We start from the raw sequence: 27,649 nt of genomic DNA, 5'->3' as shown, positions 1-27,649 counted from the left end.
TGGAATGCAGAACAATAATTTCATGTGTTCCTATGTCTTGGCACAAGGGCACACGACCAGACAACATTATTTTTCCCATCGTTTCAAATATAAATATTGAACTTCAGCTGGTTTTTTTTTCCACTTTTAAAGAAAAACATTTAGCTGGACTGCCAACAGCTAGCTATATCACAGTTTTTTTTTACGTCCTACTAGCTGTAACAATAAATCATGTACACCATCATGGAAACACAGCTTTTTTGAAGTGTCAAATACCATTAACAGATTTTCTTCTTCCCCCCCCCCCCCCCACCCCCACCCCCCACCCCCCAAATGAGTGTAGATCCTATCATTTCACGTGTGGATGAAAAATATGCAGAATGGCAAGAGTATGCTAACTGGTGACGTAGTGCCTGCACCAGCATGAGAGCCAATAAAAATACATGCAAAAGCATTCGACTGAATGAGATTTTTTCAATTCACTAGGGCTGAGGATAATTCCATGTAGTCCTATGTTTGGGTGCAGCCATGCAGGAACTATGCAACCGAATTTGCGTTCTTTTCCCAATGCAAAAATAATGACGGCTTTTGATAATATCATTTTCAAATTATTTTTGAAAACTGAGTTTTATCCTTGACTTAAAAGAAAATTTAGAAAGGGACAATCAAATGAAAATTACAAGTTTTACATATACCTATAGAGGTGAAGGATAAACGTTTCTCTCACCATTTGAGATTTTAACTGCGAAGTTTAATAATCTTCGTTGTATCACGTTTCGAGTGTTAAGACTAACCATAGAAATGTACACATGTTCCAAAAAGACGGGCAACAATGCATCTTAGAACACAACATTGGTATTCAGCATGTCCTCCCAAAACTGATTTAAAGAGACAACATTCAAAACCATGCTCTCTTTCCTCTCCATTCTTTCTTCTTTTTTTTTTTTTTTTTGGGGGGGGGGTTGGGGGTTGGGGGGGGGGGTGTTGGTTTAATCATACATTGCTTGTCCTTCATATGCCAAAAAGTCCACAATGACCCTCAAAAGTCTAATCTATCCAAATATAAAGTAACAATTAGAATTATGAGAAATTTTGATTTGGTACTTTCCTTCTTTACATGTAAAAGAATCTAAAAAATCCCCATCAAAGCAAACCAACTCCATACTCCCTCTGTTTATAAGTCACTTCTGTCAGCTACCTCTGGCAAATATGCTTTGTTGGGGCAACAATGACATCAAAGCTGCTAACTGAAATAGATGCTCATAACATATCTTGTAGGGTTGAAGCCACTGAGAATCACTGCAAAGCAAGGAACAGGTTGATTATCAGCTGCCTTATGTTACTGAACAAAATCAAATTCAATAGTGTATGTACTTACAGAGAGGGGAAAGGAGAATGATAAGACTAATCGGGTACAAGAAGAAGGTAGTTTTCTCCAAAAAGGGCAGTACTGCGGTGCATCCAATAAAGCACAATCAGAGTATTATTCAATAGTAGTCTCATCAATTAAAATTAATTAATCAAGAAATGCTTAAGCAAAATATGGAAGGATGATGCAATTCTCTTTAGCCAGACCCACCGTCGAGACTCGGGTGGATCTGATAAACGAAATCCCTTCAGCAATCACCCATCTAAACTGATGATATTAGCCAAATTACACACTTCTTTGAGCCTTCACTATCATGTGAGAGATCATCGAACTGAGGTGAACTTTAGCTGTCTACTAGATAGGTGATTGCAAGAAGTGGTACAACCCCCACACATGCCAAGTACAGCTGAGATCAAATTCATCGCGTTCCATCCTCCTATTTCAACCTAGTATTTTCCCCTAAATATATAAATAAACCTCATAGGATTTGCTTACCATCATATCCTAAAAAATTGAGGTAGTTGTAATAAGAGACGGCTACCATGAAAAGCAAATTTGATAGCAACACCGGGAAGAAACCATGTGCAACCAAGAGAGGAGATAAAAAATATTGGATCACTGCCACAACCAAAAGATCAGTAATCCTGGCAAAAATAATTATTTGAATTCTCATAGTAACCAGAAATTAACAATTACCGTAAAGCATGACGAACAGTGGGAAGAAAGAGTTGCAGTGCACATCAAATGCATACAGCCTTCAGAGAAAGAAACAGGGTGGGGCGGGGAGTCAGCAAATAACAATCAATGTTTTATTATTAATTCTCAAAAAGCCTAAAACAATGAAATCACTGCATCCACTTCTACATACACATTAAGTTCCATCCTACTAAGAGATGCGGGGAAATAGAAACAGTGGTGACCCAGAAATAAGAGAAGACAGTAAAATTGAAAGCTTTTGCCAGCACAGTGAAAAACTCTTACCCGCAAAAAAAGGAAAAAAGTCAAGTTCCTTTCTAGGTTGAATTTGATGAGTAGAATAGAATTATAAGATCTATTACGTTTATTTGGATGCAAAACTGGTTATCAATCATATTAGAAGATCAAACAAGATATAATGTACCATGGAAAGATAATTTCAGTACAGAAATTCAACAACCAATGTCTTTGCCATGACACACCCATTGAGGTTGTTATACAGCTCTCCATGGGGCATATATTGTACCCACTAATGACGGTTATGCCTTCACTCTTCAAACACAGACATGCAAATCTGAAGGTTCATAAGATGTTAATCCTATTTCAACAACTCAAATCAACCCAAAAAGCCTTTTTGCAACTCAGTTAAATGGATCCTATTTCCCCATTCAACTTGTAAAGCCATGTTTTTTTCAACCCATAGCAAATCCTCTCTCTTTTCTCATCACTTCTTCTCAACTCATTTTTGGTCTACCCCGGGGTCTGTATTAATCCTATTTCTTTGATTCAACTAAATGAACTAAACCTATATTTTGCAAGGAAAAGCCAATGCATCCATCCAAATCTAAATAATTTGGTAGTAAAGATTATAAGAATTCTTTCATCCATATTTTCTGAATGGAAAGGAAATAATATCATATAAATAAACAAGATGATAAAACAAAATTGTGACCACTTGACCAGTAACAACTCAACTGAACCAGGCCTTATCCCAATTGCTTAGAGTCAGTTTTGATGTTCAAACAATGCAGCTAAAGGTTTTAAAGCCAGCTGCCATTATGAGTGTATAAGCATAGATTAAGCTGTGTGAAAAATAAGGTAAATAAATTATATATTTCTGAAGAATCTACAGTTAATAATTAAATGAGAAGAAACAATCATCACCATTCAGTCAAAATTCAGTTAAGCTGCTGCAATTAGAATATTTTGCAACAGAAGAAAGTAAAGTTCCATGACTTGCCATTCAACCCGCTGCTCAACTGCATGACTGTTTGCAACCTCCTCACGAAGATAAGAATTTGTCAGGAACCTGCAGGCGCAAGTCGGGTACTATTAAAATAACTTAAAAGTGGTGAGACTCAATAGAAACTTCGCAAACAAATGAAATATATCAAGTCCATTGTCATTTGTCATCGGTAGTTCTTAGGGTTTCTCTCTCTTTTACAAAATGTAAAATGCACCTACTCTTTTCCATATAATCTAAAGTGTCCTATCCTATTATTTGTTCCAAGCATAATATACTCGATTCTGTTGTAAATACAGATTATTTCATACACATCTCTCTTTAGTATGCCAACTTTCATGATTTTGCATTTTTGAGGGACCTGAGAAACCTAATCAAATCTGTGTATATATGTTTGGTTAAATACTTAGTTGATTATTAATGTTATAGTTACTGTATTGTTATTGTGATTTGATTGTTATTGGTATTGTTATTATTAGGGCAAAGCATTTCAGAACAGGCCACTTTGATAACTGGCCCAAATATCTGCCACATGGCAGATCAGGTGCAACCCAAATTGTGTGGATAGGTAGAGCCCAAGGTATGGTTCGAAACTTTGATCAAAATGTCCAAATTTCAGTTTCAACTGGGGTTGAAACGATGAGTATCAAAACTTACCAAAATTTCGCCAAAATATTCGGCTTCAGCAAGAAGGGTAGAAATCCCATTGAAATCCAAAGTTTCTAACATTGCCCAAAGACCCCCTGCTCACATTTCAAATTTCAACCCACACAGAGTTTGGCAAGTAGAACAATAGAGCTTTCAAAATTCAGAACTACAGGAGAGTACACAATAGTGGTTGGAGTACTGTATGTGAGCATGGGGATTCTTAATAAAGTCAAAATGAGGGTTCTTGGGAGATATAGAAAAATGCAAGACTTCCGTTCTATATATTCCTATTCTATATCCATCTTTATCCTATATTTATGCTCAGTTTGAAGCTTAGATTTTATCCCAAGTTTTAATAGAATCACTTTTGATTATTATATCCCTAATCAAACAGTAGAACTTATTTATTTATTTATATTTGAGATGCCTTGTACATAGACACTCTCCCATGGCCTCCCAAGTCGTGAGTAATGAGCAAATGAGCAATCAGCAAGAAATCGTAACTAACGAGCAACTATGCATGCCACATCATCATTCCAAATGTGGATAATCAAGACCATGAATCCTCCATCCAACTGTCAGAATTGCCACGTCATCATCCCACATGGCACACCATTTGATAAGCTTATCAAAGTGGACTTACTATTGTTGTTGTTATTTTAATTGTTATTGTTATTGATGATGATGAAATTATCCGCACCAAGAAGGAATTATCTGATTAATAAGCAAAAAACTTGTCCAACAAATAGAAGGCAAGGTAATAAAAAAAGGGCAAAGGCTGGCTGGGTGGCCCACTCAACTAACCTTGGCTGGCTCACCTATTTCTACCAAGTGGCATGTCAGGTGGAGCTGACATTTAGTGGATAGATATACCCAGGGCTCCCTGCTCACATGTCCGGTTTCAGCCCAAACGGAGTTTGCCAAGTGGCAAAACAAATCAATGAAAATCTGGGACTAACAAAAGGGTACGTGGACCACAAGGGGGTGCATGGACGTATGTGGGTTGGTGATAGAATTTAAGGTTGAAATTTAACACATGGCCAATCCAGACCATTACCAAGATATCCAATGGTTGGAATTGCCACATCATTGTTCCATGTGGCACAATTAGATGAGCCACCCACCAAAGATTAGGTAGCAGGCTACCCAGCCAACCTTTTACCAAGAAAAACAACAATATATGTATTTTCGACAAAGATGATTGCCAAGTTGCCTGATGTTAACATCGGCCATACAGACGCCCCATTAACCAAGTATAAGCATGTGCCTAGCAGATTGTTCCTCCTTGTGGCTTAGGTAACTGATCATAGGTTAACAGCCTCTTTAAGGACAGACTCCAAGAAAAAACAGAAACTTTGTAGAGGATAAGGGCACCTCCAAGTAATTGCCCTGTCAGAAATATCGGATTCCTTTCCAGAGAAAGTTATAACATGCTTTCACAGAGAACTGACCTAATGCCATCCTTTTATCTCCTATCCAATGACATAACATCAATATAAATATTTTGCAGCCTCAAGAGATGGCTAGCATGCTGGTCAATCTCAAAATCAAGGAGAGCTCTTATGAACACCCGGAGACAGGCAATTAAGCCATTAACTACTTCAAATACCTGGTTACCCATAATCCCTTTGTTTATAAACCATGTACAACCGTGCGTAAATTTCAGAAATATATCATCCTCCAATAATTCATCTTCTCAAAATCAAATGCCTGAGCCCTCAACAACATCAAAGACCCATCGGACAGGAATTGACCTAATATTTATTTAATCATGTTTTTCAAAGAACACACAGAGTGGACCCTGTCGTGTATTAGAGTCTGGAGCAAGATTCACGAAGTCAATTTCGACCAGGGTTTCGACCCTGGGTGAAACCGAATTAATTTGGGAGTCAACTTTCTGCCGGGGTCGGCTGGTGGATACTGTTGACCATTTTGGTGGTCAAACAACCACATTTTGAGCTGAAACTTGGCAAAGAACCTAAGTAAACATCCCTAAACGCAGTGAAACCTTTATATTGTTGAAAAAACACACTCAAATTGGTACTTTGGTTTCGTACTGTAGGTTGGCAGTGTATGTCATACATTGTCTATATATTTCAAAAATAGCTTATGTTACACTTGATTTAGTACCATAACATACCAAATATGAAGAAAACAATTACATTATGCAACTGTAAGTGACAGATGGAGAAAAATAACTTACTATTATTAAATTTCTGAATATTACATCAAAGGTGCAAGTGTACAGTCACTGACACTGACTTCACAAATCACAAGTTCACAATTCATATGAAAGCCCAAAGGTGCAAATGAGCAAAAGTCCCCTGCCCTTCCTCTTAGTCTCCTACTCTAAGTCAATACCAGAAAGAGGTACAGGCGAGCTTGGAAGATGAGGAAGTTTGTTGCCATCGACGAAACCGTTCCTCCGACTCAATCACAAAAGATGGCCATGTCATGGTATACTGGAAGAAACGCTCAAAGTTCAACACAGTAGCCTGATAGGTTGCATCATCAACATACTCTAGGTACCCCAACCTCGGATATTGATCACCGGGTCGGGAAGATGATGCAAACGTACCTCCACTGCAAACACTGCTTAGTGTGCCAGACTGATAGGGCTATTGTTAGGAAGGAGAAGATGCTATTAAAACTTTTTTTTTTTTTCAAAAATTGGTGACCAACATATATAAAATTGAGATCCAACCACTCATTATTAACTCTATTTTTTTCAAGAAAATCAATTTTTTAAAATAGGAAAAAAAATACAACTCTGTGGAGTCGTAGATCAGCTAATACTATCTAACATATAATAAATTGAAGCTTAACCTCTACATATTCAACCCATTTTTTGTAAAACATTAGTTTAGGGAAAAAGGGTATTACCTCAAAGTTTGAATCTTCGACCAATCTCCTTCAAATCCACCAAATCTTTGTTGTAGATGACTTGGTTAGAACGGCTTGTTCCACACAGAAATGGAAGAAGAATGGCCAAAATCCACTCAAATTTGCATTTTTTTACCTTTACAGTAGGTTTCACACGAAACCTTAGTAATGGGGTCTGAAGTCGATCAAAAGAGTGAATGTTTCGATTGACTTTAAGACTTTATAATACATGGTTGTACCATTTCGACAAAACAAAACAGCACAACCGAGATGGCTCGAGATATCGACCGAAACTTGAATGTTTCGGTCATAATTACGTATTCCTGCAGGTTTGCACTCCATTTCGTGCCGGTACCGGTCGAAACCAAAATATTTCGGTTGGTTTCGACCAAAATGTGCAACTTCTCCAATTATGTTCTGGAGAGGCTGTAACCCTGTATGAATTGTGCTTTGACAGCGTCTCGGGAGGGGTAGACTACAGGTGATCCTAAGCTTCAGCATTTTTGCATGAAGCAGCCACCCTCATACTCGAACCCAATTATTCATGTTGGCATTTTTGAGTTTTCAACATCGCACTGGAGGATAGCCCCCTAGCTCCGCAAAAATAAATCTATCCACGTGGGTAAGTTCTGTTTGGAAGAGAATCAATCTTAGGTACAATGACCTAGAAAAGAAATTAAAGCACCCAACACAAAATAGATGGGGAAAAACATAGCCATGCAGAAGAGAATCAGTTCAAATCATTAATTTCAGATATTTGGTAATAGATAAATATACAACCGATGTATATCTTGACAACTAAGTCTTACCAACAACATGTTGCCAGTAGTACTCCAGTTATGAAGAAATGAAAAACCAGGACTGATATAACTGTGAAAACAGCATGAGCCACACTATGATCATACCTGAAACAAATGTAAGCAAAAGCCGAATCAAGATTAACATGGGCAAGGGGCAATCATGCTTATGTAAATAAAAGAAGACAATCTATGCAAACTAAATCAACCACTAAAGTAATCCATTTTCACAAAAAGAGCTGAGCCAAGGTTGAAAAAAGAAGAGTTTGGAAATGGGATTGAATGGTTTCCAGAAGGTAACATACTGTGAAAATCATTTTGCAGATGAATCCTCATGTCATAACTGTCTTTCATGAGTCCTTGGGTGAGAGAAATCTTGGGAGATTTTCCACTGGACTAAACTTAAAAAACTAAAAAGGAAAATGGAAAATATAATTAGGAAAGGGGCTCAGTTCAAAACTACAGGTTTAGCTTCCTCTTAGGATTAGTTCTTTCTATCTTTTTTAAGAGATTTAGTGATAGAACTTCAAATCCTTCAAGTCATCTAACTTTTCATGAAAAATTAGTTTCCATAATTTTCTAAGAAAATTACGGCAGTTTAATACATGTTAGATAGACTGGACGGATAGATAGTTGATGCAGTTAAATCACCTAAATGGACTTATTTTATTGGAAATAAACTCTGGGTTGGGTTATGTATGTGTCGGGCCTTTGATCCCATGTGTTTTCATCATGGTGAGCCACTTTAATGGGCTTGTAATATGGGTAGAGGCTGGGCATACGGGATTATTTAGTTAAGTGTCTTTTTTATTGAGTGTTTCAATTAGGCTGGATTAGGATTCTATATGTCCAGTCCAGTTTGGAGTCTGTTTCCTTCGTTATTATAGTTTTCCAGTCAATTTAGGATACCTTATTAGTTAAGGATTGGGTTCGGCCTTTTCTTTTTAGTATTTAGGTCTGTTTTTTTAGTCTTTTATACAATTTTGTAAGGGGAACCAGCATTGTGCACGAATTTTGATTAAAGAAAAGCTTTGGCTGCTCTCCTCCTGCGTGAAGACCTTGTGTTTGATCAAGGATCCTTGTGTATGATCAAGGCTGGTTGATGTTTGATCCTTCCAACCACCTTATGGCGAGAAGCCCGGATATTCTTCCTTATTCTTATTCTTCTTCATCTTCTCCTCCACTAAACAAGTAGGTATTCTTCTGATTTTCTGCAATTCATATTCTGATATGGAATTCATATGCAAGTGTTTTTTGACATGAATTACAGTTGAGGAAATCTGGCCATCAGATCACCTCAACTTTTGAGTAGTAGTTCTTCATCCTCAAGGACCATCAAATTTGATCTTGATCAAACCTGGTGATATGGAAATAATTAAATTTCCCAATTCTGTCCCAATTTTCCAAGTTTAATACCATCTATCTGATTGGTGAATCGATTTACAGTTTCTCTTGATTTATTATTGCTAATATATACGTCTTATGATCAGAATCAAGTGGCCATCATATTTCTGTTTTCTGAGTTTATTTCTGAGCTGTGATTTTACTGTTATACCCCATTTCCTAGTGCAATTAGGTGATCCATAATTTCAGATCCACCCATTGGATTGACCTAATTTTCAGCAAGGGTTTCTCACCCTTAAAACAGAACTCGATTGGAGTTCTGGTCCAATCTGACCACCTGATGTTTTCATATCATTATTTTCCCTATTCTGGATTTTATTCTCTGAGGAAAGATTCTGTTTTGGTATCGTTTTAACTTTAAATCAGTATTAATTAACAGTATTCATCTGTACCATGGATACATCCTATGAGTGTCAAGTATAAGAGGAGCTTACGCTACACAATAAGCTGAAGTTGCAACTACCAAGAGTAGACTACATATTACAGCAAAAGCAGGATCATCCCGTGCCCACTGGTTCTTGGTTTCTGAAATCAACAACCAAGAACAAAGTCCGAAACATCATATACAATTATTGACAAGAGAGAAAGTTGTTTTCTATTTTAACTTTTCAAGCAGATGCACATCGTCACATACACTAAGAAGCAGCAATGTAAACCATGGTTGGAATCCAGGTTTTGTGACTCGACCCGTCCCACCCAAAAAAAATGACTTGGGTGAGTCATGGGAGAATCAAGAAATTGTATTTATTAAATATTTATAAATGGAAGAAAAGGAGTCTAGTAATGATGAAGGAGAATTTATATTTATCAGAGTAGGTTAACAAGATGAGTCATAAATGTCGCCTGGAGTTCCACTTGTAGAATGGCCCACACAAATAAAAAGAACACCTCTAGGTCTGCGATATTGTGTTATCGAAATTGGTTTTTTATTACAGGAGTTCTATAGATTCCCCTTTTGTTCAATTAGTGGTTGAAAAAAATGCAAAGTGGCATTAATATTTTAGATCATGAAGAAGTTCTCAAGTGATTGCTGCAAACATGCTTAGATCTTTCTTTGTTATTTTAAATAGGAGATGATTTATGAATGATAAGAAAACCCTAAAGGGAAAAAAGAGAGAAAAAAGGGTACATGAAAGCTTCCCAAATTATAACTTGGTTTATTGTGGGGCAGTATTTTGGTTCAGCAGTGTTATTCAAGTTTCTTCAACGGTGGATTTTTGCAGAGGGGCTGAAGTTGCCAGTGGGGTTCATCTTTCTGTTTTTCCATTTTGTGCATGCTCCTTTGTTTTTAATCAATTTTCTTTGTGGAGCTTGAGCTTTTCTCTCCCACCCCCCAAAATGGGCAACAATAGATTTTATTTGGAGAAAAGAGAGCAACAAGACAAAGGGAGAGCACCCCAAATCCTAGCCCAAGTCCCAAAAGGAAAAGTAACAACGTTGTACAACAGATGGGACCAGACTTGACACCAAACACCAAAGCAGACACCATGATGAGCAAGTTAGAATTCCAACCCCCAACAGAAACAAAACAACCAGAACCAATAACTAAAGCTGATCCATGGGTACTTATCATCTATCACCAAAGGAATCCCAACCAACTCAGCAAAACAACTGAGAACTTAAAAAGAAGCTAATGCATCAGAGTCCACCCACCTCCAGACTTCTGTTATCACTTGACTTGATTTTATAATTTATATTTCCAGTATGCTTTCAAATTTCAACAAATTTGGTCATTTATCAAAGCATAAAGAGGTGTTCTTAAGAATACTGAATTGTGGAATAGATCTCTTTTGTAATTTTGCACAACTCTACCCCCTTCTACAAGAGTTGCTTCATTTAAGTTCTTTTTTTTTTTTTTGGACGTTATGATATTTAAGCGGGGACACATACTATTTCTTTTTTCTCGACAGGTACCAAACAACCAAACATGTGTGAAGTGATAAAAAATTGCAGAATCCCAACACATAAGCACACCATGCTACACTGACTTGGACAGATGCTATGACAAATTTCAACTTGATAAGGGAAAACCTAATTCAGATGAGGTGGGTTTCAAATGAAAACAACAAAAAATAGGAAGTATCTGATTAAGCAAAAACTTCCAAAATCAAATAATCTAAAACAGAAAATAACTGATAAAAGCAAATATAAACCAGCAACTGAAGAATCCAGTGTATATAATATCTATCCCAACCGGGAAAAAAATGAAAGTTTGATTGAGGAGGTTCAGATATGTGCAATAGAGACCGCAAATGCGCCAGTGAGAAGGGGAGATATTGTGCAAATTCAAGGTGCTAAAAGGACGAGGGGAAGGGCGATACGGCCTACTTGAAGTGGAGAGTGAGGAACAGTTCTCAGGAGTTAACTACTAAGGAATTTGTTGAGATGTGTTACCCGATATTATAAGGGTATTTTTGGTATTTTATTTATGCTTTATTTATGTACTTTTGAACAAGAGTAGAATTGTAATTTGGGCTGTGACACTGTTCACTTGAACAGTGTTTCCCTTTGTAATCTCTTTTATTATTATTATTATAAATAGAGAGTTTGACTGATCTCATTGATCATTCAAGCCATTCACGAAATTCCTGTTTTGTTAACATGGTATCAGAGCCAAATACACTCTGATCTAGGTTTTCAAAACCCACCTCCCTCCCTTCGATTTTTTTTCTCCTTCCCTCCATCGAGCTTCTTCCCTTCTTCTTTCTTCCTTTCTTTTGGTTCTTCTTCTCCCATCAGGGCAGCACTACTGAGGTGATCGTAATGATCTAGCTGCTGCCCCAACATACCTCCTTTTTTATGCCTCTTTTTTGGATCGAGTAGAGCTGAAGAACTGTCTGCGATTTGAAGATTCCTATTTTTTTTGGAGATCAGGCCTCTACATCTGTTTCGGCTGCATCTTCTATTGTGGGATCTTTATCTGATATTGTTCTCAGCCCCTATTCACTTCATCAAATTGGTTGAAGACCCCAGCCCCTTATCGATCTCTCTTCTCAGGGTTTTTTTTTAAACCCTGACATTAATCGATCTTGGGGTTGGGCTGCTGGTTCCCGCTGCATCTGATTGGCACCCTTGCTGCCTTCATTCGACATCATTCCCAGCCTACATAGCTGAGATTTTTTGCTCCAATACAGCCCTCTTCTATTGGAGGTCAATTCCAAAATTTTTTTTGGATATTTTTGGCTGTTTGCTGCTTCATTGAAGATTGGTTACCTGCTGCAATGACTGGTTCAGATTCTTCTTCGGCCTCTTCTGGCATTGATGGCCAGCCCCGGACTGATTTTCTTCCCCTTGCTGCCCCGATCAAACTTGATGGCTCTAACTACCTGAAGTGGTCTCGGTCTACCTATTTGACAGTAGCTGGCTGTGGCCTCACTGGCCATCTTCTTGGGACAACAACTAGACCAGTGGAAGAGGGTTCTCAGCTCAACAAGTGGTTATCTAATGATGCGATGGTGATGTCCTACTTGATCCATTCTATGCAAGGGGATATCTCAGACAATTTTCTTCTACTGGACACAGCCCATACTATCTGGAATGGTGCCAAAGAGACTTATGGTCGCACAGAGAATGATGCACAAGTCTATGAGATTAGAAAGAAGGCTAATGCCACTACCCAACAGGAGCTCTCTGTCTCCAAATACTATGCTGCCCTCAAGAACATGTGGCAGCAATTGGATCATTACTCGACTATCGCCCTCTCATCGCATCGATCCGCTGCCTATCGCAAACACGTTGACCAAAATACGTGTCTATGATTTTTTGGCTGGACTAAATATGGAGTTTGATCCTATTCGGGTGCAAGTACTTGGGCAATCCCCTTTTCCATCCCTAGAGCAGGCCTTTGCCTTGGTTCATAATGAGGAATCTCGTCGGGCTGCTATGCTGCATTCCTCTACTGTTGATCGATCCGCCTTGCAAGTTACTTCCAGTACTCCTTCTCTTACCACTACTGATGGTGGTATTGCTGTCCCTAAAGGTCCTGTCAAATGTGAACACTGCAACAGACTCTATCATACTAAGGCTCAATGCTGGAAGCTCCATGGGAAGCCTGCTGATGTTGAGGAAAAGAAAGCCCGTGGGAAGTTTAAGCCCAAGGCTCATATGGCTGATTCTCCTACTACTGCTGCTGCTGCCCCTGCCCCTTCATCTGACATTGGGCTTACTCAGGATGAGCTCCTAGCTTTCCGTCACATGCTACAGGCCTCTTCCGCTGCCTCCACTACGGCATCCGCACTGCTGCCCCTCCTGGTTCTAATTTTGCCTCGGTACTCCAATCGATGAGTCTGTGTGCATCGGCGTGTCCAGTCCTTGGATTATAGATTCCGGTGCCACTGACCACATGACTGGCTCCTCCCATGTATTTCATCTTTATTCTCCATCTTCTGGCAAAGACAGTGTTTGAGTAGCTAATGGTTCCCTTTCTCCTATTAATGGGAAGGGTTCCATACGCTACTCCCCTACCCTTTAATTAAAATCTATTTTGCATGTTCCGTCTTTTTCTACCAACCTTCTCTCTATTAGTAGTCTAACTAGAGATCTGAACTGCAAACTGACTTTTTTTCCTTCTCATTGTGTCATACAGGATCTGGAGACGGGGCGCACGATTGGGGGTGGTAAGATGCAGGGTGGTCTCTACTTCCTTGACCCAGGTCAGCCTTCTACTTTGCATTCGGCTTCCTCTACAGCTCATCATTTACAGTCCACCTCGTCCCCTGACCTTCATCTCTGGCACTGTCGACTTGGTCATCCATCCCTTAGTACTTTGTCTCTTTTGTTTCCACGCTTGATTAAGCATTGTAATGGGAATGAGTTTTTATGTGAGGCTTGTGTTTTGGCCAAACAGACTCGTTCCAGTTATTCTTCATTAAATAAAAGAAGTGAGTCTCCTTTTGCTTTGGTTCATTCTGATGTGTGGGGCCCTGCCCGTTGTACTTCCCTTTCTGGTCATCGATGGTTTGTCTCGTTTATTGATTGTTATACTCGTGCCACTTGGCTGTACATGATGAGCCATAAAAGTGAGGTCTTCCGCTGTTTTTAGTTATTTCATCGTACAGTTCAGACCCAATTCAATGCCACCTTGCACATTTTACGCAGTGATAATGGCAGAGAGTACATGGAGGGTCAGTTCCAACTTTATTTGGTTGCACATGGTATTGTCCATCAGACCAGCTGTGTTGACACACCTGCCCAGAATGGGGTTGCTGAAAGGAAAAATAGACATCTCCTTGAGGTAGCCCGGGCCATTATGTTTGCACGGCAGGTTCCTTCTTACTACTGGGGTGATGCCATTCTTACCGCTGCTTATCTCATCAACCGTGTGCCTACCCGTGTCCTTGATGGTCGTTCCCCCGTTGATCTCCTCCAGGGTTCCTCCTCCTTTGTGGTTCCCCCCAAAGTTTTTGGTTGTGTTTGCTATGTCCGCAATCATCATCCTCATGGGAAATTTGATCCACGGAGTATTCGGTGTATTTTTCTGGGCTATTCTGCGACCCAGAAAGGATACAAGTGTTACCATCTATCTTCTCGTCGTACTTTTGTCTCCATGGATATTGTCTTCCATGAGTCCTTGTCATATTATTCCCAGACACCTCTTCAGGGGGAGCGGGATCAGGGTTTTGAAGATGTGTCTGCTATTCTTCCAGCTTCTATTCAGGGGGAGCCCTCTGTAACTTCAACTCCTATAGTGGCTCCTATTCAGGGGGAGCGTAGACCAGTCAGTCAAATCCCTATTGATAAGGTATATACCCGGGAGCGCACAGGACAAGTTGAGACTACCACCGCCACAATACCACCTCCACAATCATCTGCACTTGATCCAGATCCAGATCCAGACCCTGCTACATCATCTGGTAAGGATCCTGCCCTTGACTTACCTATCGTTGTTCGTAAAAGTGTTAGGTCATGCACCCAACACCCCATCTCCAATGTTGTTTCCTATGATGCTTTATCTCCTTCCTATCGTGCATTTGTTTCTTCTCTTTCCTCTATTTCTATTCCTTAGAAATGGCAAGAGGCGATTGCAGATCCAAAGTGGAAAGCAGCCATGATGGAAGAAATGACGGCCTTACTTAAAAATGAGACATGTGAGCTAGTTGTTCTTCCTTCGGGTAAGAAACCAGTCGGGTGCAAATGGGTATTTGTTGTCAAGCAGAAGCCAGATGGAACAGCGGATAGATATAAAGCCAGCCAGAGGCTTCACTCAGACTTATGGGATCGACTACCAGGAGACCTTTGCCCCTGTTGCGAAGTTGAACACTGTCCGAGTCTTACTGTCTTGTGCTGTCAACTTTGGCTGGGACCTACAGCAGTTGGATGTAAAAAATGCATCTTCATGGGGAGTTGGAAGAGGAGGTTTATATGGATGTTCCGGGTGTTTCCTCTGACAAGACCCATGGGAAAGTTTGTAGGCTCAAAAGGGTACTCTATGGGTTGAAGCAATCTCCACGGGCATAGTTTGATAGGTTTTATAAAGCCATGGTCTCCTGTGGATACAAACAAAGTAATGCTGATCACACTCTGTTCATCAAGCAAAAGGGAGAAAAGGTCACTCTTCTCATAGTTTATGTTAATGACATAGTTGTGACTGGTAATGATACAGATGAAATTTCTCACCTGAAGGCTTCCTTGGGATGGGAATTTGACATAAAAGATCTAGGATAACTAAGATATTTTCTTGGGATTGAAGTTGCCCGTTCTCCAAAAGGCATCTTTCTCTCCCAGAGAAAGTATGTTCTAGATTTACTATCAGAGACTGGTTTGCTTGGTTGTCATCCTTGTGACACTCCCTTGGAAGCTACTACCTGTCTGCAAGAGAAGGATGGTGAACCTGTTGATAAGGGCAGATATCAACGATTGGTGGGCAAGCTGATTTATCTCTCCCACACTAGACCAGATATTGTCATTGTTGTGAGCCAGTTCATGCATGATCCTTATTCCACTCACATGGCTGTTGTTCTTCGTATTCTCCATTACTTGAAGTCAGCTCCAGGAAAGGGGATCCTTTTGTCTCCTCATGACCATCTTCACATTGAGGCTTACACAGATGCTGACTGGGGTGGTAACCCTGACAGGAAATCTACCTCCGGCTATTATACTTTTGTTGGAGGAAATCTGGTCACATGGCGGAGTAAAAAACAAAATGTTGTGGCAAGATCTAGTGCTGAAGCTGAATTCCGTGTTATGGCCCAGGGCATATGTGAGTTACTGTGGCTTCAGAGTTTACTCCTTGATATCCGTGGTTCTGTTCATCTTCCAATGATGTTGTACTGTGACAACAAAGCAGCAATTAGCATTGCCCACAATCCAGTGCAACATGACCGTACCAAACATGTGGAGATTGACAAACACTTCATCAAGGAGAAGTTAGAGAGTGGGCAGATTTGTATCCCTTTTGTGAAGTCTGGAGATCAACTGACTGATGTCTTCACCAAAGGGTTGAGTGGGAAGTTGTTTTATCCTAGTCTAGTCAAGTTGGGCATGTGTGATATCTATGCCCCAACTTGAGGGGGAGTGTTGAGATGTGTTACCTGATATTATAAGGGTATTTTTGGTATTTATTTATGCTTTATTTATGTACTTTTGAACAAGGGTAGAATTGTAATTTGGGCTGTGACACTGTTTACGTGAACAGTGTCATGAACAATGTTTCCCTTTGTAATCTCTTTTATTATTATTATTATTATAAAGAGAGAGTTTGACTGATCTCATTGATCATTCAAGCCATTCACGAAATTCCTGTTTTGTTAACAGAATTAGATAGAGTAGAACGTTTCAGAGCAATTTGGGTCTGGCCATGACAATTCAGGCTTAAATTTGAACTCCATGGATCAAGTCTCACTCTGGGACCTATTCAAAATTCATTGATTGCCCAACCCAAAGCTCAGGCAGCCCAAGTTGAACCCTAGTGGAATGGTGAAACAGGATTCCTGCAGCTGATCCTAACTAGCCAAGATAAAGCTTAGTCGAGTTGAACTGAGTTGACTCATATCCCTGCATCTGACAAAAAACTAGAAGTCAAAGCTGATTAAGGTTAGCTATTGCCAAAATAAGTTGCACTGGGAGCAGCAGGATGCATAAATTAATAAGTGGTATTTGCCATAGTTTTGAACTTTTGATGAAACAGTGCATTTTTTTCGAAACAAGGAAGTCAAGGCTGATTAATGTTTGCTCTCCTCTGAAACGAGACTGAAACCAAGTTGTCAAACTATGGTATTTGCCATATAGTTTGCTCTCCTCGTGACATTATATGCAATAAACAAAAAAGAAATCTTAAGTACAAGTTATAAATAAATATATTAGTAATAAACAGTAAATTATCCTATATTATATATAAACACAAATTTGTAGTGTTTTCATAGTTTTTGTACAGGAAAGAAAAGAACTTATTTGAAACATTTAGCTAATCAGGTATCAATAGAAAGTACTGATGAAACTTCTAGTATATTCCAAGATTATAACGAATCTAGAAGCTATTACCTCAGCACGAGTCTGATATTGGCAATACCCATTCCCACCATATAAACAAATTAAAATAACAAAAAGATCGTGATGATAACAGAATTGCAATATTGTACTGGGTAGGGAATTTCCTTGTTGGAAAACAAAACAAAAAAGGGATGTTCATAAAGGTAACGTAATAAAATATAGAATCTTTTGGCATCTGAAAGTTGCATTCAGAAAATATAGACTTACAACCATGGCAGAAGGTTTAGGATGGAAACAGTACGGGCATTAATATACACCAAGCAGCTTCATCAAGACCAACCAAATCAAAATAACAAAGAACTGATGAACGACAGGCAGACTTACGCTTATGGAACTTAGTATGCTGATAGCTGTATTGCATTGTTCAGTTCCACATGCAAAATTGACAAACAAGATAATCAGAAAAGTATTAGATAAACACTTGCAATATCTCTTCACATATAACTTCCCAACACTTGCATGTCAACATCAACATCTCTGATTTCTATATAATGTTTGTATAATTTTTACACCAGGTGCCTTGCTGGACGGTAATATATTGTGCCTGCGTTCTTGTTACCTAATCACTAGGTCTGATGTGTTAAACAAAAGGGCCCTCCACCCACATAAATAAATTTGCTCAAGTGAAAAAATAAACACAGGAACCTGTCATGAACCTTCGAATTTGATCAAATCATGTAGCAATCAGTGCTAGAAGATTTTGTGCTGGTTAACTGTATCAGGTAAACTAACTGAATGGGACAGCAACATTTAAAGCCCATATATGTATATGGAGAATTCAAGGGTAACGAGTGAATGTTGGGATATTCCAAAAAACCAGCCAATGGCCAGGATGAGTTTGACTCTTTTTTTTTTTTTTTTGGGAGGGGGGGTTTGGGGGGGGGGGGGGAGGAGCAGCAGCAACAGTCTTATCTTTTCTTTTCCATCCTTTTTTGGGTCACTGGGAGTAATTTTTTGTATTTTCAATATTTCAGTCAGTTACGAGTCCGGCCTAATTCAGATTGGATATCTTCCATTGGTTGTTTGGTAGTTCTAACTTATTATTATGTGCCAAAACATGGTTTTAAGTAGTGCGACCGTTAAATTCATATTTGGTTTAGGAGAAAAGTTCTCGGTGGGGGAGTGTACCGCCCACGCCCAGACACAGAGGGGGCAAAATGACTGCCCTGTCCCCCATGAAAAGCAGAAATCTTGCCCCCCATGATGCCAATGCGCACGTCTCATTGGCCCCCGCATGCGCAGGGACCACGCTCCCCCACAGAGAACGCCGACCCTTTGGTTTAATATCCCTTTCTTTTTTCTTTTTCTTTTTTTTTTGGGGGGGGGGGGGAAGGGGGTAGGAGGCAGATTTCCCACACCAACATTGTGGGAAGTAATTCCTACATGGACATTTGTTATGCCACATGGCAATGTCCGTTGGAGCCTCAAACTTTGTTGACATGTCCATGCCATCGTTTTCTCATGAGTTAATTTCCTGACCAATTTGACTTCACATGTCAATTGACTAATTATTTGCTTGGGGTTGATGGTGGCATGTACCCACTTGTTTAGAGGATTATTGCATGAATAAACAATTAACCTAGGAAAAGAAGGTAGATACATACACAACTTTTGGTGAGGTACAGAGATGGAGCATTTGCCAGAAAGTGTATTCAATATCCATTTGTTGCCACTGCAATGAACAGTAAAAGGAACATGAGATAAAGATATCAACGCCCAATGGAGAGTATCCACGTGAACAAGAAAGAGCAAGTGGCATACAAACTCATTCATTAAGCAATTTAATTTCCAATACGCTAAGAGATAAATACATTTCATTTGAAGTGCCCAAACCTTAAAATAGAAGTTAAAAATCAGATACAAGCTATCATCCCACTAAAAGAGCCAGTCTTCACTACAATCACACAAAAAAAATACTAGAAAGTACAACCTCCTGCTTGGACACCAAAATGTTTGTCGAAGTTGGCTATTATTATTTCTCCAAAAAAGAGTCAGCTCCTATTATAAAACAAAAAACCCAAAACTGGAATGATTTCAATGCTTCCATATCACCTTATCCTTTAAGAAGTTGAACCACATCCTCTTTTTGTCCCCTTTTATAACTGATCAAGGATTTCCAGTTTTTTCTTTTTCTAATAAAAAGAAGGGTATAGAGAGAGCGAGAAACCCCCCCTCCCTTCTTCTTCTTCTTCTTCTTCTTCTTGATGGTCATTTGGGACTGAGTTGTAACCTCATGATTATGAAAGAGCATGTAAATTTAATTTAGGCCAATAATCCAGCTTGAAGTCTAGCTACACAGAATATGGAGCATGGAACAAGGATGTGGAGAGTAAGTATCATCCTATCATCTCATCAGAGAGATCATACAGCGTGGTGATGTAGCTATAGCTAAGCCTGCTAAGGTTGACTCGGTAAATAATTTATCAGATCCTATGACAAAAAATTTGTCACCAAATGTATTTGAAAGGCATGTTGAGAACATGGGACAAAATACATACTTAATTGGATTTGATGTTCAAGTGGGAGATTGTTGGAAGTGCATCCATCAAATCTATAAATAAATTGTTTATTTATGATTATGATCACATGACATTGACGGACTGTGGTTGTCTAGAGGTTTTCACCTTAAATCTTTCCATGACTAGGGACAAAGCTGGGCATTCTGTTCATATGGTCATCACATTGTGTGTGCTCATGAATATTGATTCCAGGACACAAATGTGAGTACACATATTGTGTGTACATTGAATTTGAACACATGAGAATCTTGAATGGAATATTGTCAGTTGTTCGAAGACAAGACTCTCATTGGTAATTTTCGATTAGTCTCCAGACTTGAGCGGTCCTTATAATTGCAGCAATGCATTATGGGTTTTGAGGTACCAGCGGTTGATGTCCTTCGGACTATATATCGGTGTGTTGGATTCATAGTGTTTGACTGGACAAATGAGATGCTCAACAAGGAATCCACTCCCATATTGGGTGAATATCAGAGAGAGAGTATCTGAACATGATTAGATGAAAATCCGGATCTAGTAACACGTTTATAAAAATAGTTTCAAAATATTAATATGTATTAATATTTATTTCCAAAATGTTTTGGAAACATTTTGAGAAAACCAAATCAGAAGTTCAAATTCATTATATGGAATTTTGACAAACCTGGGTTGTCACTGTTATTATTTCCATGCCTAAAAATTTGTCATGTGGTATTGTTAAGTGGAGAGACTGAGTCAATGGTTGACTACTGCAACTTTGGGATTATATGAGTTATATCTACTCGTGATGCACTTATTGCTAAATGTATTTAATTGATAATTGTCGACATTATCTGATAGGCATCTGCGGTGGATTTTCCCATTGGGATCATACCTTTTCCCAGTGTCAGCAGCTGAGTATTGTAAATGCAGCATGGTTTATGAATTATTAAAGAGGTTCATTAGTTAATAAAGAATTATTAATTATTAGAGTTACACTTTATTAGTTAATAAGATTAACTAATAAAAACATGAGGGAGAACCGCTTTTTGAAGGGAAGAGGGCGAAGTCTCATGATTCATCACCTCCCCCCACCACGTGTCACATTTTATATTTTTTTTTTTGAAAAAAGAAAGAGAAAGCGATAAAGTTTGAGAACCTTATCTACGATACGGTTCTCTGAGTTTACGGTTTTCATTCACAGATTTGTAGCTTCAGAATTAACTAAAAACTCTCATTTGTCTCTCTAAGTGAAACTGATTTCACTCTCTTTAGTTCATGTGATGAACTGATATTGGCAAGAGTTGCCAAAGGAATGCATCGCATCATTCAGCCTACTATATTGGAGAAAAGCTTCAGTCCTGAGGAGGTACTGCGTTTGTGGTACATCCGTACATATAAGCTAATTGTTTCTCCCAACCCATTAAATGGATTTTTGAGTTTGAAATCCCTATACCTGCACATGGAATGATCCTCAACTCTAATGAGATTAGAGAAAAAAAAAAAAAATTTCTGTTGCACCCTAAAACATTCAACGGGATACAGTGGGTGATCTAAATCAATGGTTTCTCACATTATATGCCACCCTCATAGCACATAAATATGAATTGGAATGCCACAATCCTTCCATTTTCAACTTACCCTATCGAGAGTCATTAGAACATGTTGATTGGGTGGACTCATTCTGTCTGTCATGTCTTATTATATAAAACTACACTTCCAATGTATTTTGACCACCTAAGTGTCATGCCCATTCCTATCGGCTGACACACACTCAAGACAAGTGCATCCCTATCATCTCGGAGTGAATCACGAATACCGTGGGATGATGCCCACTATCGCAGCATACTCCCACTGGCTGTGTGCCTGTCTACTACCTATCTCATAGGCGATGAATGCATACCATCTCATAAACTAATCCATGCATTATCCTATCGGCATCCGCAAGAATCAGCCTACGAAACCTCTACGGCCACCAACAATAGGAGGCCGTGGAAATTCTACCACATAAGAATTTCCATTTCACACTTGCTTTTGTAAGTGAAGGACTGAACATCGAATATACAAATTAGACATACATCACATGTACATAAAAGCATCATCTCATGACATTTAACATCACATGTAATAAAAATAATATAACATATAATGCAACATCTCATCTAAACATCAATAATTACATAACAAATATGGTTCAACTTTACTGTCAGTGATTATGGGAAGGCAACTGAAATCAAATGACGTATTGTCTCACAGACTTCATTTTGATTTCACAATGTGTGGGAGATAAACAATTTTATCAAGTTCTCCCACATAACAATTAAATAATGTCAAAGGATCACATCCAATGACAAAATACATCATCTCAAGCAAAACTGCTTCCGCTGGCATCTCTGATATGACTGTAGCCTCCATCTCGTCTACTATCTCTATCACTCATATACAAAAAAATTGAATAAAACCCTAAATCTCAAATACATTTGAGTATAAGCAACCTTAGAGAAACCATCACATGAGTTGCCCAAGGGAAGTACGTAAATTTTTACATGGGGATATAGAGAGAGATTAAAAAATAAGGAGAATAATACAATTACAGACCAATCACATATCAACCATGCCCTTTAATCACAATGAACCATTCATTGAATTATATAACTCCCATAATCACTAGCATAAACATGAATGTAAAAATTAATATGTATTTCCACACAGACAAAATAATCATCTGAGTGTTAACTCTTTAACACCCTTCAACCATATCTGACTTTCCAACACATAGAAAACTAATTAGCCACTTAGATCAAACATTTTGATCCAATACCATGGCAGAAGAAGGCCATAAAAACCCAAAGGAAACTTATAGAGGGTCAAAGGATTAATATGCACAAGAGTGCATCAAAATCTGACCTTCACAGACCCAAGCTGATGTGGCAAACACTCTGGCCGATGGCTGGCAGAAAGTCAGCGATGTCACAAAGACATCGACCAATGTCCAGATAAGGTAGAGAGAGAGGGCTCAGAGCAGAGGAGAACCGGTTCTAGAGAGAAGGGCGAGGAAAAATGCCCCTAACCAAGGCATCACCAACCCTCCCTTCCCTTCTCTTCTCTTCCATCACGACGGTGCCACCACCACCATTGCCATCACATATTAGAAGCCCGACGAGACAGAACGTGGCACACAACCTTCTGTCAATCACAAGAGTAGTCCGGCATTGTCGATCATAAATGTTGCAACCACCGCCCCCTCTACTGTGACCACCGTCCTGTTGATCATGGCCCTTCTGTGACGAACGGGTGTGTTTCGAACGGTGAACCGTTGAGGTTTTCCCATGAATAGTAGAAGAGTCACACAACTTGGTGGGACTTTGAAGCAGATGGGGTGGAAGAAACAGGTGTCAGACAGGATTTCCTCACATCTTGACTGTTTTCCCGCCCCCAGTACAAAACAACTTCATTTTACCTACTATCTGGGAAAGTTGTCAGGTTATCCCATTCTAATATTCCCACCCCACCCAAAACTCTTCTATTCAAACGGGGCCTTAGAGAGGCAAAAGAGGGTTTTTATTTCCGAAGCTACAAAGTCATGAGTGAAAATCGTAAACTCAAAGAACAACATCGTAGATAACGTACTCAAACCTTATCACTTTCTCTCTTCTTTTTTTTAATAAAATGTGACAAGTGGTGGGGAGAGAAAATCAATCACAAGGCTTCTCCGTCTCTCCTTCAAAAAGCGGTTCTCCCTCATCATTATCTCCCTCCTTTTAAATTTGTATTTATTTTATTAGTTAATCTTATAAACTAATAAAATGAAACTCTAATAATTAATAACTATTTATTATTTTAAATGAATCTCTCTCTAATAATTAATAACTATGCTGCATATACAGTACTCAGCTGTTGACACTAGGAAAAGGTATGATCCCAATGGGAAAATCCGCTACAGATGTTTATCGGATAATATCGACAATTCTCAATTAAAGATATTTACCAATAAGTACATCACAAGTAGATATAGCTCTTTTTGCTCCCAAAGTTATAGTAGTTAACCATCGACTTGGTTTCTCCACTTAACAATACCACATGACAAACCTTTAGTGGAAATAATAACTGTCACAACCCCTGTTTGTCCAACTTCCATACAGAGAGTCTGAACTTCAGATTGGATATCTCAAAATGTTTCTAAAGCATTTTGAAAATAAATATTAATATGGGAGAGAGAACGCTACTTGGACATATACGGTGAGCTAACCCTGCACCCAAACACAGGGGCCGGCAGAATGACCGACGTGCCCCCAGGAATTTCTGCCTTTCCATGGGGGCACGATGGTCATTCCAAGCATCATTGTGTCTGGGTGCAGTGGCAATGCACCACATGCGCCCAGGTAGTGTTCTTTCGGATCCCTATTAATATTTTTAAACTTTTGTAAATATTTTCGCACCAGAACAAGCAAGGGATGAGGCCAATTATGAGTCAGGCACGCACCAGAACCAAGCTGAAAAACTACAGCGCGCGTTAGCGCAATGATGCTTGTAGATCCGCTTTAAAATGTGCCATCGGATCCATATTTTCAACCAATTATGTTCAGATACTCTCATTGATATTCACCCAATATGGGATTGAATTCGTTGTTGATCATCTCTTTCGTCCACAGTCAAACACCATAAATCCAACGCAACTCTATATAGTATATAGTCCGAGGGACTTCAACCATTGATACACCAAAATCCATAATGCCTGGCTGCAGCGATAAGGACCTTTTAGGTCTGGAGACCAATTGAAAATTACCAATGAGAATCTTCTCCTCAAACAATTGACAGTATTTCATTCAATATTCTCACGATCAAATTCAATGTATACACAATATATACACTCACGTTTGTTTCCCAAATCAACATTTGTGATCACAAACAATGTGATTACAATATGAATAGAATGCCCAATTTTGTCCCTAGTCATGAAAAGATTTAAGGTGAAAACCTATGGACAACCACACCCCGTGTCATGCGATCATAATCATAAATAAACAATTTATTTATGGATTTGATGGACACACTCCCAACAAGTTCAATCCAACCCAAAACAACTCTAGAAGCAAAATAATATTTACACATAATTTTCCTACACTATCTTGAATAACCGAGAATGCCAAAAACTGAGCAGCACACTAACGCAAATTTTGTGCTCAAATCACTTTTTCAAGTCTACCATGATGTCTTACAAACATGCTATTTGACTAAGGCACCTCGACGGGCACATTTTCTCCAAATCTAATAAATGACAGAGGACTAACAGGCCACCTCCCCTCTTCCCACATAACCCTCGGATCACAGGACTTCACCGTACAGCGAGGATATCCCACCTAACCCACCAAAGGATTGGTGAGCAGCTTTTTGTTATAGATCAATGGGACTGACTAAAGCATCCATGGGAATAAAGCAACATACTGAGTAAGGTCGAATGCCATTTCCCCAATTCAATCCATGTTTTCCATCTCTAAGGTCACTACTTCATCGTGTTGGCCTAATCTTATACTTAAAATATATAAATTTAATTGAAAGACGAAGAAATGATCCAATTGAACAGAAAGGATCCGCGGAGAAAGGGAAGAGACAAAAAAAAATAAACCTTAACGATTCTCCTCAGGTACTGAGGGAACACAGGGTTGTGGCGAACGCTGGAGGGCGAGCGCCCTTTTGAGACGGTGGGCAGCATATCTGTCTTCTATCGCCTCACACCTCCGGGCCAGAGATCTGTCAGCTTCTGCTACTACGGTAACTACCCCTCTTCCGATTCCAAATTTTGAATGCTAACGATGGCAACTGAGTCTGATTCTCTCTCTCATTCTTTTGATTTGGGGAGCGGATGGTGGTGGCCCGGTTAGTAAACCAGCTAGCCAGTGCGGTTCAAATGTCCAACTGCGGCACCAATTCACTATAAATTTTAAAAAATTAAATAAATAAAATTACAGGTACCTCCCTTGTAATTTGGTCTAATTTCAAAAGTGAAATCCCTTGTATTTTTATTTTATTTTTGGTACAAATGAAATCCCCTGTAAGGTACATGGACAGAGGATGGTATGACATTGCATGAGAGGGTAAATGATTGAATGGGAAGGGTTTTCTAAACCACCTGCAGCCCATGCCCTACATCGGAGAAAAAAAATCCTCTGCAATGCCCTTATCTGGCAATGCACTACAATGCGGACTTGAGAGCTTGACACGTGGAGGATGCGAAATCCAATGGTGCTGAGCTCGAGCAGAAAGAAGAGGGAAAAAAATGCCTTGCATCGAACTCATACCATTGGATGAAGCTTCTTCCACATGTCGAGCTATTTGGGCTGTATTGCAAAGGATTTTAATCCACCCTATATCTCCTCACATTGAGGTTTTATTTATTTATTATTATTGGAATTTTAAATATAGAGAGAAAAAAAACTCCATGTGAGTGGTGTAGGCATGGATCAAGGTATCGATATTATATCAATGGATATGTATCCGTATCGTTTGTACTCAATACCAATACAAATTGAGAGTATTGGCCAAAAAGTGAATCATGTTTTAATTCACGGCCCGTTCGACCCGATAAGGTCAATCTGTATCATATCAGTATCAGTATGCTATCAGTGGTGACCAAAACAACCATTAATACTGTTGTATGGCCATGGAGGACAGTACCTATGTTGTTGTAGCTCTCTAATAGCCTCTCGGGAAATCCTATATGTTGTACTCTAGACAACAATGTTATCCCCCTTCTTTTTTTTTTGTTTTTGGTAACTGAAATTTAATTTAAATAAAATGCATGAGAAACACAAGGTTTGGGTACCAAGTACCAAAAACCAAGGAAAGGAATATGACCAATCTGTCGTACATGCAAATGACAGGGTCTTCCGAGTTAGGGTATGGGCGAGCCCAACAGATTCCCTATAAAAAACAATTGTAACCATAGCTAACAACATGAGTCAACACATGAGAAATTTCCTTGTGAATAAGGATGGGCATAACAGGCAAAGCCATGTGATTCCCCATCAAAATGACCGACAACCTGCTTGGTCCCCACTTTCCCAGATGGCAGCTTGCATACAAAGCACAGTGTTTGCCAGCCTAATGTCGAAGAGCCAGGTGTGTGTAACGGAGTCCTTTAGCAGAATCGGTAAGAGCTCAGATACCTCCCAACTCCGGGATCTGGTGTTGAACATCTCCACAATGAAGGGGTCGATCACGAAGGTACCTAGGGTACCATCGTCTTAGCTCCACATGCGCGGCGCTTCTGTCAGATTCCAAGCGAGATAGGGACATCGAGGTAGGAGAGGCCGGCTGAAAGCATGCAGACAAAGAGTTGGCTTGATCGGGATGTTGGGGAGGCAGAGGAGGAAGCGTTGGTGTTGGTGAATGTCGCCGATGGAGAAATAAAAGTAGTCTCGAGAGGCAGAGTCAGGGGATGGATGCTGAGATGCAAGGTAAAGCCGATTAAGTACCAAGACTTGAGTCCTCTGGTGGCTCCATCTCTCCAGCCAACGAGACCTCCCACGCTTCCCTTTGAGTAGAAGACAAAGATGAACCAAAGCTTGAAACCTCCGGCATCTGCGACGGCTAGACTCCCATCAACGCCGTCTCCAGCTCCCTTACCAATGAAACATCCAACGCCTCCTGCTGAGGGAAACCTGTC

General features: G+C 39.4%; 1 protein-coding gene and 1 long non-coding RNA gene across 2 annotated transcripts; both read right to left on the bottom strand.

Annotated features, from left to right (window-relative positions):
- Positions 1-1,094: 1,094 nt before the first annotated feature.
- Positions 1,095-25,852, bottom strand: LOC122660476 (protein unc-50 homolog). Its single transcript, XM_043855798.1, has 10 exons — positions 25,610-25,852; positions 19,111-19,178; positions 17,831-17,856; positions 9,454-9,544; positions 7,628-7,723; positions 3,285-3,353; positions 2,045-2,103; positions 1,844-1,966; positions 1,358-1,429; positions 1,095-1,278 (listed from the first exon to the last, which is right to left on the bottom strand). Exons 1-10 carry the CDS (start codon positions 25,694-25,696, stop codon positions 1,223-1,225), a joined length of 747 nt encoding a protein of 248 aa, XP_043711733.1. The 5' UTR covers positions 25,697-25,852; the 3' UTR covers positions 1,095-1,222.
- LOC122660477 lies at positions 10,879-11,350 on the bottom strand. The gene is made up of 2 exons (XR_006332697.1): positions 10,984-11,350; positions 10,879-10,908 (listed from the first exon to the last, which is right to left on the bottom strand). It is a non-coding gene; the product is annotated as an uncharacterized LOC122660477 (long non-coding RNA).
- Positions 25,853-27,649: the final 1,797 nt, after the last annotated feature.

Source organism: Telopea speciosissima, chromosome 4 (assembly GCF_018873765.1).
Source record: "Telopea speciosissima isolate NSW1024214 ecotype Mountain lineage chromosome 4, Tspe_v1, whole genome shotgun sequence".
In the NCBI taxonomy this organism is placed as follows: Eukaryota; Viridiplantae; Streptophyta; class Magnoliopsida; order Proteales; family Proteaceae; genus Telopea; species Telopea speciosissima.
This window is presented reverse-complemented; position numbering and strand designations above follow the sequence as displayed.

Bases quoted from the DNA above. Each gene is read 5' to 3' on its own strand.
- LOC122660476 (XM_043855798.1), bottom strand. From the start codon at position 25,696: ATGCTGCCCACCGTCTCAAAAGGGCGCTCGCCCTCCAGCGTTCGCCAC. The intron at 17,857-19,110 runs GTATGTATCTAC...AATGCAATACAG, and splicing joins TGTACCTCACCAAAAGTTGT to CTATCAGCATACTAAGTTCC. The intron at 3,354-7,627 runs GTAAGACTTAGT...TTGCGCCTGCAG, and splicing joins CTACTGGCAACATGTTGTTG to GTTCCTGACAAATTCTTATC.